The sequence below is a fragment of the Suncus etruscus genome, chromosome 7 (genome assembly GCF_024139225.1).
Source record: "Suncus etruscus isolate mSunEtr1 chromosome 7, mSunEtr1.pri.cur, whole genome shotgun sequence".
Lineage (NCBI taxonomy): Eukaryota > Metazoa > Chordata > Mammalia > Eulipotyphla > Soricidae > Suncus > Suncus etruscus.
In genome coordinates this window covers 23,496,476-23,509,001 of record NC_064854.1, presented here as the reverse complement: position 1 = coordinate 23,509,001, position 12,526 = coordinate 23,496,476, and the positions used below count along the sequence as shown (strand labels likewise).

General features: G+C 38.1%; 1 protein-coding gene across 1 annotated transcript in view; it reads right to left on the bottom strand.

The window, feature by feature from the left end:
- Positions 1–1,871, bottom strand: part of MRC1 (mannose receptor C-type 1) — a 102,098-nt gene extending 100,227 nt beyond the window's left edge. The window contains 1 exon segment of the mRNA XM_049777532.1: positions 1,622–1,871. Within this exon segment, the coding sequence (XP_049633489.1) occupies positions 1,622–1,682 (61 nt within the window). The 5' untranslated portion in view covers positions 1,683–1,871.
- Positions 1,872–12,526: the final 10,655 nt, after the last annotated feature.

The window sequence follows — 12,526 nt, the reverse complement described above, 5'->3', positions numbered from 1 at the left end:
AAAGAAAGAAAGAAAGAAAGAAAGAAAGAAAAGAATAATATGAACCAAAGTTGTGGCTCATCAGTAGACCAGTGAAACCTGAGCTCAATACCTAGTATAAAACAACAACAACAACAACAACAACAACAAATGAATCTCTCTGCACAAGACAGACTTTCCAGGATGCGTGTAGATATTCTCACACCACCTATGCATCTTCTCATGCCCAAATTAGTCCTCTGCTCCTTCCATGCTTTCGTGGGAGAGATTTTCTGGCCAGAACTACTTCACTATCCTCTTGGCTCTGGGCTTTGCTTCCTGGGAATTTCTCCTTTTAATGTTCTACATGCTGCTTCCATAGGATTATTCTTTCTTTTTTGTTTTTCTTTTGGTGTCACACCTGGTGGTGCTCAGGGGTTACTCCTGGCTCTGGGCTCAGAAATAGCTCCTAGCAGGCAAGGGGGACCATATGGTATGCCGGGATTCGCTGTCTGGACTGGATTGTCTGCGTGTGCAAGGCAAACGCCCTACCACTGTGCTATCTCTCCATCCCAGGATAATCGATTCTTAGAGAGGAGGGAAGGGGCTCCAGGGAAGAAAGCAATGCTTTGCTTAAAAGACTCTAGGTCCAATCTGGAAAGGCTCATAACAGTTTTCAAGGCTGTTCATCTTAGAACTATGCAGGATGCCAAGCTCGCTGAGAAATGTTTCATCTCTGAATCCAGGTGAGGCACACAAGCCTTCACTGAACTTTTAGCATCATCACCACTTAGTGCTTTTTTGGATTCCACATTCTTCCCATTGACTGTAATGTTTTCTGCTGTAGGGGTTTGGGTTTTCTCCCAGACCCCCACGTGAAGTTCCACTTAGAAGGCAGTGCCTGGACTGGCCTGGGAACCAGCTGTCACTGTTCTGCTCATTTGAAGGTGACCAGGAACTCAGAGGACATAATCAAAATCCTCTCTGATCTCCTCTTCCCTAAGGCTGAGCCAGGAACACAGTCAAAGGTGCCTCTGCCTGGGGTAAAAGCAAGTAGCAATCAGAGAAGAGAGGAGAAAAGAGACAACATGAAAAGAAGACTGAAGCTTAATGTTGCCTTTGAGAATGTGCAAAGCTTAATCTGTTCCTTGGCAGTCACTACCAATGGGGGAGATGTTAGATACAGAGTAAATACAAAAGAGAAAATATAGGGAAAAAAAGAATCTGATGGAACAACATAGATTAGAAACCAGGGTTTTATTTTTAAGCAATCAAATTCAAACTCCAATAGTTGACAGAGACAAATGTGGAAATCAAAGGGAATCTATTCTGGGGGTTGGGACCTTGATGGGGGATCTGACCTTCCACTGTCATTGTGGAGGTAAAAGACAAATGCTGCTCATTGAATAGTAGGCATTGAATCTGTTGAGTGATAGAGGGAAGGAAGTGAGCAAGAAGAGGAAGGCAGAGGAAAAAGGGGTTTGTGGGGGGATCCCTTGCCTGGCCAGCATTTTTCCCTCCACTTTAATATGACAGAGGGTTCCCCACCAGTTGGGAACTCTTGTCTGGCTCCCCTCACTGAAGGAGCTGATGCCATCTTTCCAAAGACCCCCCACGGAAGGACACCCCAAGACAGACAGTTTCCAAAACAGCACCCACTCACCCAAAAGCAGCTCGGCCACCGGGAGGAGAGGGAGGAAAAGCAGGAACAGGGTCAGCAACATGGTCCACCACAACAGCTCGTTCCTTCACCCACAGATGAGGAGTAGGGAGTAAAGAGCCCCAACAGGAGGGGCTGGGTCCCCACTTCTGTGCACTCCCAGTTCAGAGCTGCCCCCGCTGAAGAAGAAAAAAAAAAGCCGTGAGGGAAGTGCTGGCTTTAAAGGACTTCTGAAATTAGGGAAAAGCACCGCTCTAGAGATATCCTGTCACATGAGGGTGCTTGGAAAAAACAGGAATTCAGAATTACAACTTTGCTTTGTAAGCGAACTTCAGAGACGCACAGACCCAGGACAAGAGGACACGTGTGGAGAGGGGTGAGGGAGGAAGAGGAGGAGGGGGAGAAATGCAGGGCAGAGTTTTGGCAGGCTGGAAGGGCAGGAGTGAGGAGGTTCTGGCCTCCCTAGAAGGAGCTAGGTGGCCAGCAGGATGGAGGCTGCCAAACTAAGGTGCCTTCCCAAGAAGTAGAGGAAAAAGGGTTTCAACAGCTAAGACACCCCGATGCTCATGTGTCAAGCATGGCAGGTTCTGGAAAGGTTCTAGTTTCTAGGTATAGCCAGACCTTGAACCCAATTGCCTCTTTCTCTTCCCACAATGCTTAGACCTGATTTGGTTTGATTTTTCTTAATCTTGGAAAGTTTCGAAAGGAACAGCCAGTTTAGTTTCTTCCCTTTACACTTAGAATGTGACCTTCAAAAAGCGAAAGGGAGGCAAAAAATCTAAAGGGACAACTCAAGAAGGCTCAGAAGAGTTCTAGAAAGTTTTAAAAGTTCAATGAGCATCCATTTAAATCATTCATATATAATCATTGTTATTAGGTGCCAGGATCTATTGTACTATTAATCATATTTTTCATGCATATGTCACCCAATACTATTCCCATCACTGAAGAGCCTGCTTCTTTCTACCAGAGTCCCAAACCCTCCTAATCACTTCATGTATAAACCCAGTTCTATAGAAAAAACCTTTAATTCCAATGACTTTGATCATTTGTTGTTTCTTTACTATGTTTCTTTTTTTTATCTCACATGTGAGAAATACATTTTTTTTCCTTTTTTAATTGTGGAGGTGGTGAAACACAGAGATAAATAAAGCAAAAATCCTGAAATTCCACAAAATCGTAAATTAATAAGTTATAAAATAAGTTACATTAAAATATTTGTCTTTCTTTTTTTATAAGAATAAACTTTGGGTTTTAAAAAAAAAGTTCAATGAGCTTTCTAGAATAATGATTTTCACTGACTGTCCACAAACAGTCCACAAGTGTAGTAAGGTGGAAAATTCTAGTCTATTGCCTTGGTTATCATGCCCTACCTGTTAACCAGAATGCAAAACTGCTATCCAGAGAAATTAAAAAAAAAAAGTTGAAAAATGCTAATCTAAAAAGTCAGAGAACACAGTGACAAAGGTTTGCAATAAAGTCTAGTTTTCCAAACTTCCCCCAATGGTCCTCCTTTTCAAGAGTAGAAATGTGAGGTCAAGGGCTCAAGCAATACATACCTGCTTTACCTCTATGAGACCTTGGGCTCCATCCCTGGCACTGCAAAGAATCCTCCTCCTCATCATTGATGAGATTTCCAAGTGTCTTCTTGCTAGAAGAAAACAACGTAACTTGTTCAAAGATATGTATATTCATTTCATAAAGAGTAAAAATTCTTTTTTTTTTGAAGGATCTTACATTTCTCATCAACCACCTTAGCCCCTGAGCAGGTAGTGTTGTTTTTCAGAAAGGAACTATGAATAAAAAAAGAGCATTTCAAACCAGATTTTAGTACCTAGATAATCTGTCTATAACTGGAATGTGGGAAATGTTAGAAACTCTGAAAGATATGCTGAAACATAATTTTTTTATTTAATTTTGGTTTTCTTTTTTTTTCGGGGGGGGGCGGGTTCACTCAGCCATGTTTGTAATTAACTCCTAATTGTTTTCTCAGGGGTCACTCATGACACTGTTCAAGGACCATATTCAGTGTGTAAGGATTGTACCTGAGTTGGCCACATGTAAAGCAAGTATCTTAAGCCCTGTACTTTCTCTTCAGCCCAAGTTTTTAGTTCTTTTAGTAAATTGTTTATATTCAGGGAGAAAGATCCAATATTCACCACCTTTATGACACAGCTATAATATTTGCTTTCTAATTTAGAAAAAGTGATGTAGCTCTCTTACTGATTGTTTTTAACATTCTAACTTTTAATTGATTCTGAGAGGCAGAAGAAAAAAGATAATAAAATGGAGGGCATAACACACATTTCTTTTTCCATTAGACCAGTGCTTGTCTGACTACAAAAAAAATTGTTTACAAAACAGGACAAATGAATTTAAAAGTTTTGTTCTAAAACATTGCTTCACAATTTATCGTGAAAAAAATATTTTCAATGAATCTTTCATAGTTTTAAAAGGTAAATAAATTACATTTATTCAAAAGGCTCTCAGTAATTTGAATTTAGATCGATTTTAGAAGTCAATTTAACTGAATTCTTCCTAGATGTTCATATTCTGGGATTATTTTAATGAACAAATGTGTTAAGTAGCTAACCAAGATCAGGGCAAAATCTGTGCCTTTGGGTAAAAAGTAAACACTGTGTCCTACAAAAAGTTACTTCATAAATTTGACCTTATTGAAACAAAGATTTATCATATTTGAACAAGTAACTACGAGAGAGAGAGAGAGAGAGAGAGAGAGAGAGAGAGAGAGAGAGAGAGAGAGAGAGAGAGAGAGAGAGAGAGAGAGAAAGCCAATTTGTGTTGAGTGATATGTGGGAAGGTGGAGTTGAATGTTCCAGACTCTCATCACTCCACCTAAACATCTATTAAACTGGTGGTAACTATTAAGTTCAATAATAGAAGCCTCTTGGGTCTGTGCCAATAAGATTCATCAACATTCAGTTCCAGCTCTTGACTCAAGCCTTCATGCTTTGGGGCTACTTTACATTTAGAAACAGAGAATCTTCTTTATCTCTTTCTTATGTTGAGCTTCTTACTTCTTAAGGGCTCCCCATCTGCCTCCTAGGGCATGGTCAAGGTCTCCCTGTCCACCTGCCTGTTTTAGTTCTAAAAATAATGTATGGGCCAAGGCGCTCAAAGGGCTGAAGTACATGCCGAACACGCTGGACATCAAGCTTGGCCCTGAGAGCACAACTGGGAGTAATCTCCATGCTGGAAATTGCCCCCAAGCACCTCTGGATGTGGCCTCCAAAGAAAACCAAAACAATTAGGTGTTTTAAAAATGTGGTAGCTGTGCATTTTACAATTTCTAGGGTTTTTGTTGGTTTTTTTTCTTTTTTTGGTTTTGGGTTTTTGTTTGTTTGTTTGTTTGTTTTTGGGTCACACCCGGCGGCGCTCAGGGGTTACTCCTGGCTCTGTGCTCAGAAATTGTCCCTGCAGGCTCAGAGACCATGTGGGATATCGGGAACCGAACTGGGCTCTGTCCCAGGTTGGCTGCATACAAGGCAAACTCTCTACTGCTGTGCTATCACTTGGCCAATTTCGAGTCTTTTTTTTATTATTATTTTTATTTTGACCATATTGGCTTACATATCTTTCACAGTAGTATTTTAAGTACATATTATCATTGAATCAGGGGAATACCAATCACCAAATTTGTCCTCCCCCCACCCCCGTTCCCTTTCTGCAATCCATATCCCCCACCATCACCACACCCCCAGGCTGCTAGAGTAGGTGGTCCCCTCTGTGTCTAACTTACTATTAGTGATCATATATCTGTTTGGTCCTGGTAACCTCCCTTGTTTCCCCCTCTATTTGAGAGGCGGAGCTAGATAGTTTGAGTTATGTGGTTTTGTTTGAAGGAAAGAAAAGCAATAGAATGGGGTACAAAATCAAATAAACTGAAAATGGGCGGAGTCCTTCTAGAGAGGCTTTCAATCTCAGTTTGAGAGAGGACAGGAAAAAGGTTGAAACACCGCAACAATACAGAAAGAAATATCAAATAAAATATTCAGTGAGCACTACAGCAATAAAGACAAACACCACACAATAGTCTCAGTCCTGAAATCAAACTATGCCAGAGTGCAAAAAGAGAAAGATAAAATAAAATAAAATTGGAGACATCAACTTTAATATCTACTCCAAAATAAAGAAGTCAAAAAAAGAAGTCAAAATAAAGAAGTCAATAAATAAATATATAAGTGAATAAAAGGATTATTAGTCCTTTTTTAAGATAGTAGAAATGTTTTTTGGAAAGTAGAGGAGAAAGGAAAAGGAACCTCCATGTGGGGAGGAACAGCACAGGACTAAGGTCTCTAAACTTCTTAATGCCACTTAAAAGTACACAAAACTCTCGTTAAAATGCTACATTTGGGTTTTATTACCAAAAAATTAAATCCAAGTTTTGTCATCCTCTTTGTACCCTTTTTCAAGATTCTGATTCCACTTTTTCTTAGCTTTCAATGATGGTGATTGTTCTAACTTGTTCATTCTTCACACTTAAAGAATGTTTCTATAATAAAAGAAACCATCCTTGTTATTAACAGAACAATTACTGAGCTATTTCATTTCTGCCTAGACACTCTTTCCCAATAATTACTCATATGACAGTAAGTTTTATACAAGAACTTAGTGACCCCTTGGCTTGGAACTACAGGAGTTCCAAGAAAATTAACTCAACATATCTCAAATTAAGACTGTCAAATTCTGCAGAATTAGTTTAAGCAAGTCTACTCGAGGGAAATTTTGCTCAATTGAGAGCAAGATCATTTCAACACAGAAGAAGAAAAATATGTTATATCACTGAGCAGAAACTTGTGTACTACTTTTCTAAAATTTTACTTTCACTGTAACTGTCTTCAAATAGTATTTTATATTTATGGTAGTTTATATTGATGGTATATGAATATAGGTTGTGTAAAGGATCTGTGAGCTTACCGGCCTTCTTCCCAGAAGAAAAATAGCTTGATTCTTCACCAAACTCCAAAAGAAAATATGGCCACCAATCCTTCCCAGGTAGTCTGGTCCTGTGGAATTCTCAGAAAGATGAGGAAGGACAGATTCCCTTTTCTGCATAAACTATAACAACCCAATGCTACATCCTCCAAACCGCCAAAGCCACCAAATGTGTTTCAGATCTATCAATCCTGTAACACTTCAAAATTTGATAGAACTGTCAGCCTAGTCATGTCACAGAAAATCTGATGGGAAAGTTCTACAGAAAAATATTAAGCTCAGTGATGCACAGAAGGTTTCAACCAGCACCAACCACCGCTCAATAACTCCTTAGACATGGACTTTAGTAACACCATGAAGAGATATAATAATGATTTCAAATTGATCCATGTTGATATATGTTTTGATAATTCCATTTGCCTTCGTGTTGGACCAAACAATATGAAATAAAAATTTTTGTGCCTACATGGAGGCCAGCTAGGGTTGGGTCTTAGGAGATTGAGGACACTGGTGAAGGGCTAGTCACACTAGCTAGTGATGTTGCTATAATACTTTTTGCTTATAATTATATAAATAATAATTTATAGGAAAAGTTTCTATAATTATTTGTTTAAATTCATAAAAGGAAAAAAATTAAGATGGAGTTCCTAAACCAAAGAATAAAGGGTTCTATGAGCTTTATAATTCTATAATCAATGTTATATTTTGTTATGGCACAATCTTTATGATACATGTTCAATGGACCAACTAGTTTAATTAGTATGTTTAATTTTGTTATTTTTTAGGCTTCAACCAAGCCTGTGCCTAATAAGGGTTTACTCCTGGCTCTGCACTCAGGAATCACTCCTGGAAGTGCTTAAAGGGCCATAGATGGTGGCACTCTCATACTCTCTAGAGTTACAGCCTACAGACTGAGCACACAGCCAGGAGTAAGCCCAGTGCACAGATAAATATGACTCAACTTCCCCAATTCCAAGAAGTCCTTAAACTATATATCAATAAAAAAAATTTCAGAAACCAACACACATATTAAATTTTTTCAGTAATGAATGAGTTTCTGTGACTAAAATATCTTTCTGATATTTTGGGTACCCATGTCCTCTTTATTGTTCTAATTTACATTTTTACCTGATGGGTTAAGCCATAGAAAAGCTTTTCTAATGCTAATTTATGATATATTTATGTTTTGTGAGGTAACTATTCAGGTTTTTTGCCAATTTTTAATCAGGGTTTGCTTATTTTCTTATTGTTGGGTTTTAGAGTACTTTGTAAATTTAGGATAAAGTTCTTTATAAGTTATGGGTTTTTGCAAATATTTCCTCCTACTTTGAGTTTTCTCCAAATTCTTTTAATATGCTATTTCACAGAGAAAAATGGTTGTTGTTTTTTTTTAATATTTTGATGAAGTCTAACTTATTATTTCCCTGACATACCATGGTGGTGTTATATCTAAAAAGGCATTTATTTACTAAGAAAACAGCCATCTATTCATTAAACTCAGTACATAGGAGAGTTCAATTTCTTTCCCCTTTTCTTTCTTACTCCTTAACAACTAGCACTTAGTGAAATGAAGCAGAAGAAAAACAAGACTATGATATCAAACTTGAAATTGTAGAAAGAAAAGACAAACATTTATAAATAAAATAATTTTAAAAAGAAAGAAAAGACAAATATTTAATTAAAAAGATTCAAATTTCTCTCCACATCCCTGCCAACACTGCTTGTTCTCATTCTTTGTGATGTGTGCCAATCTCTGGGGAGTGAGGTGATACCTCATAGTTGTTTTGATTTGCATCTCCCTGATGATTAGTGATGTGGAGCGTTTTTTCATGTGTCTTTTGGCCATTTGTATTTCTTCTTTGTCAAAGTGTCTGTCCATTTTTTCTCCCTATTTTTTGATGGGATTAGATGTTATTTTCTTGTAAAGTTCTGTCAGTGCTTTGTATATTTTGGAGATTAGCCCCTTGTCTCATGAGTATTGGGTGAATAGTTTCTCCCACTCAGTGGGTGGCTCTTGTATCCTGGGCGTTATTTCTTTTGAGGTGCAGAAGCTTCTCAGTTTAATATATTCTCATCTGTTAATCTCTGCTTTCACTTGCTTGGAGAGTGCAGTTTTCTCTTTGATGATGCCTTTAGTCTTAATGTCCTGGAGTGTTTTACCTACGTGTTGTTCTATGTATCTTATGGTTTGGGGTCTGATATCGAGGTCTTTCATCCATTTGGATTTTACCTTTGTACATGATGTTAGCTGGGGGTCTACGTTCAATTTTTTGCAAGTGGCTAGCCAGTTGTGCCAACACCACTTGTTGAAGAGACTTTCTTTGCTCCATTTAGGATTTCTTGCTCCTTTATCAAAAATTAGGTGATTGTATGTCTGGGGAACATTCTCTGAGTATTCGAGCCTATTCCACTGATCTGAGGACCTGTCTTTATTCCAATACCGTGCTGTTTTGATAACTATTGCTTTGTGTGTACACTGCTGGTGGAAATACCGTCTAGTTCAACCTTCATGGAAAGCAATATGGAGATTCCTCCAAAAACTGGAAATCAAGCTCCCATACGACCCAGCTATACCACTCCTAGGAATATACCCTAGGAACACAAAAATACAATACAAAAATCCCTTTCTTACACCTATATTCATTGCAGCACTATTTACCATAGCAAGACTCTGGAAACAGCCAAGATACCCTTCAACAGATGAATGGCTAAAGAAGCTGTGGTATGGGCCCGGAGAGATAGTACAGCAGCGTTTGCCTTGCAAGCAGCCGATCCAGGACCAAAGGTGGTTGGTTCGAATCCCGGTGTCCCATATGGTCCTCCGTGCCTACCAGGAGCTATTTCTGAGCAGACAGTCAGGAGTAACCCCTGAGCACCGCCGGGTGTGACCCAAAAACCAAAAAAAAAGAAAGAAAAAGAAAAAGAAAGAAACTGTGGTACATATACATAATGGAATATTATGCAGCTGCCAGGAGAGATGAAGTCATGAAATTTTCCTTTACATGGATGTACATGGAATCTATTATGCTAGTGAAATAAGTCAGAGAGAGAGAGAGAAAGACGCAGAATGGTCTCACTCATCTATGGGTTTTAAGAAAAATGAAAGACATTCTTGCAATAACAACTTTCAGACACGAAAGGAAAAGAGCTGGAAGTAACAGCTCACCTCATGAAGCTCACCACAAACAGGGATGAGTTTAGTTAGAGAAATAACTACGTTTTGAACTATCCTAATAATGAGAATGTACAAGGGAAATAGAAAGCCTGTCTAGAGTATAGGCGGGGTTTGGATGGGGAGGAGGGAGATTTGGGACATTGGTGATGGAAATGTTGCACTGGTGATGGGTGGTGTTCTTTACATGACTGAAACCCAAACACAATCATGTATGTAATAAAGTTGGTTAAATAAAAAAAGATTCAAATTTTATTAACTATTGTTTATAATAACAGTGTAATAATAAATTAATTTTAAATACCCTTTCTACAACTAACTTTATTTTCACATTAACAACTAATAAAGGGCCCAGAGAGATAGCACAGCCGTGTTTGCCTTGCAAGCAGTCAATCCAGGACCAAAGGTGGTTGGTTCAAATCCCGGTGTCCCATATGGTCCCCTGTGCCTGCCAGGAGCTCTTTCTGAGCAGACAGCCAGGAATAACCCTGAGCACTGCCGAGTGTGGCCCAAAAACCAAAAACAAAACAAAACAAAAATAAACAATTAATAAAGATATAATTATCAGTTGGGTTTAAAATTTTATTCCGAATAAAATATCAGAAAGCCTACTTATATCCTACCATATTTTGCATACATTCTTTTTAAAACAAATAAATAAATTCTTAGAATATCAAATGTTTTTACAAAACTTATTTAGATTTGAATAACAGCAATTGGTACTGATGAGAATTACAATATAATTTTAACATCATGGTATAAAATTGTCAATGTCTCATTATTATAATTTGTTACAATAACTACTAAATACTATATTATTGAACTTAAAAAGTATGTACACACTTATAATGAAATTAAATTAAGAACTTGGTCATTTATTTCTACATATAATCTTTTGTATGTGCCTTCATTATTTGTATAAAGTTTCAAACTTCTCCAAATGTCAGGCACAATTTTTTAATTAGCTACAAAATACACCCCAAATGGAAAGAAACAATACTTTTAGTTTGACCACACTTTATACATTCTAATATAAATATAAATTTATGTGATATATGTGTATATTTAGGAATATTACAAACTTGGTTTAGGGTCTATATTTTACAAAACAAATTATCATGGCACTTTATTTTTTATTTTATTTATTTTTTTTAGTTTTTGGGCCACACTCAGTGATGCTCAGGGGTTACTCCTGGCTATGCACTCAGAAATTGCTCCTGGCTTGGGGGACCATATGGGACACCGGGGGATCGAACAGAGGTCCGTCCTAGGTTAGTGCGTGCAAGGCAAATGTCCTACCACTTGCACCACCACTCTGTATCATGGCACTTTAAAGAAACTATTTGTATTTGGAGAGTTATAAGTGTTTTGTAAGTTCCTATAGGAATTCCTTTTTGGGGGGCCGGCGAAGTGGCGCTAGAGGTAAGGTGTCTGCTTTGCAAGCGCTAGCCAAGGAAAGGATCATGGTTCGATCCCCTGGCGTCCCATATGGTCCCCCCAAGCCAAGGGCAATTTCTGAGTTCTTAACCAGGAGTAACCCCTGAGCATCAAATGGGTATGGCCCGAAAAAAACAAAAAAAAAAAACAAAAAAAGAATTTTTTTTTTTTTTTTGGTTTTTGGGTCACACATGGTGCACTAAGGGGTTACTCCTGGCACTGTGCTCAGAAATCACTCCTGGCAGGCTTGGGGAACCATACAGGATGCTGGGAATCAAACTCCGGTCAGTCCCGGGTCTGTCACATGCAAGGCAAACGTCCTATCGCTGCCCTATCACTGTGTTATATTTCTGGCCCCCTATGGGAATTCCTGGCATATAAAGATGAAAGATGCATTGTCAAAACAAACACTGTAAGGTCTTTCTTTAAAGGAATTTAAATATTAATGAGGATCTTGGTTGAATAAACTTATAATGGAAATCTCAATAAAATACTATAATCATGTTTCTATGAAAACATAGAAGGTTCAAGAGTCTGAGCATCCTTACATTGTCATTTCTTTTCTTTCTTTCTTTCTTTCTTTTTTTAGTATACTAATTTTGGTTTGGGAACCAGAATTTGTAGTAACTTCAAGATATTACAAATCAGCAGTCCTAGGAGATAAACACAGAAAATCCAATAGAAAAAAATTCAAACAACACATTGAAGTACTCGCTTCTCTGGGATATGGTCCAATAAAAATAATTATCATTTATCAGGTTTTTTTTTTTTATGACAATGTGCTGAAGGTTCCCTATCATAGCTTGCTCAACCCCAGTCAAGGGGCATTTAATCTAGTGTTCTTGCTACACTTATCTATTCAATATGGAAATTCATGCTCACAGTGGTCAAGGAGCATGCTTAAATCAGAAATCTAAAAGTCAGGCTTGTCATCATTGTGAATAAACCTCTGACAGTGTGAAGAAACTAACAAAAAAGGGCAAAGGAAGACTGGGCATTTTGGTGAAGAGGGAAGGAAGGGTGCTACCATTTTAACCATTGTAAGCCATTTGCAGATCATGGAAAAGACAGGCCATGGAATCACTGGTCACTGCCTAAGAGCCTCTCTCCAAACCCTTCTGCATCAGAAAGATCTTGAAAAGTGAAGACTTTCTGCAGGAATTCAGAATATGTTTGTTCCAGGGGTAAATCTACTACATGATACACCCAGCCACTTCTTGTCTAGATCCTCATGGCATAATGTCACCTACAACATTGGTGTATTTCTTTGCTCTGATGTTGGAAAATAGAGTATTTAATTTCTAACAGAACTTGTCCTGTTTATGATGATCTCAAATCCTGTG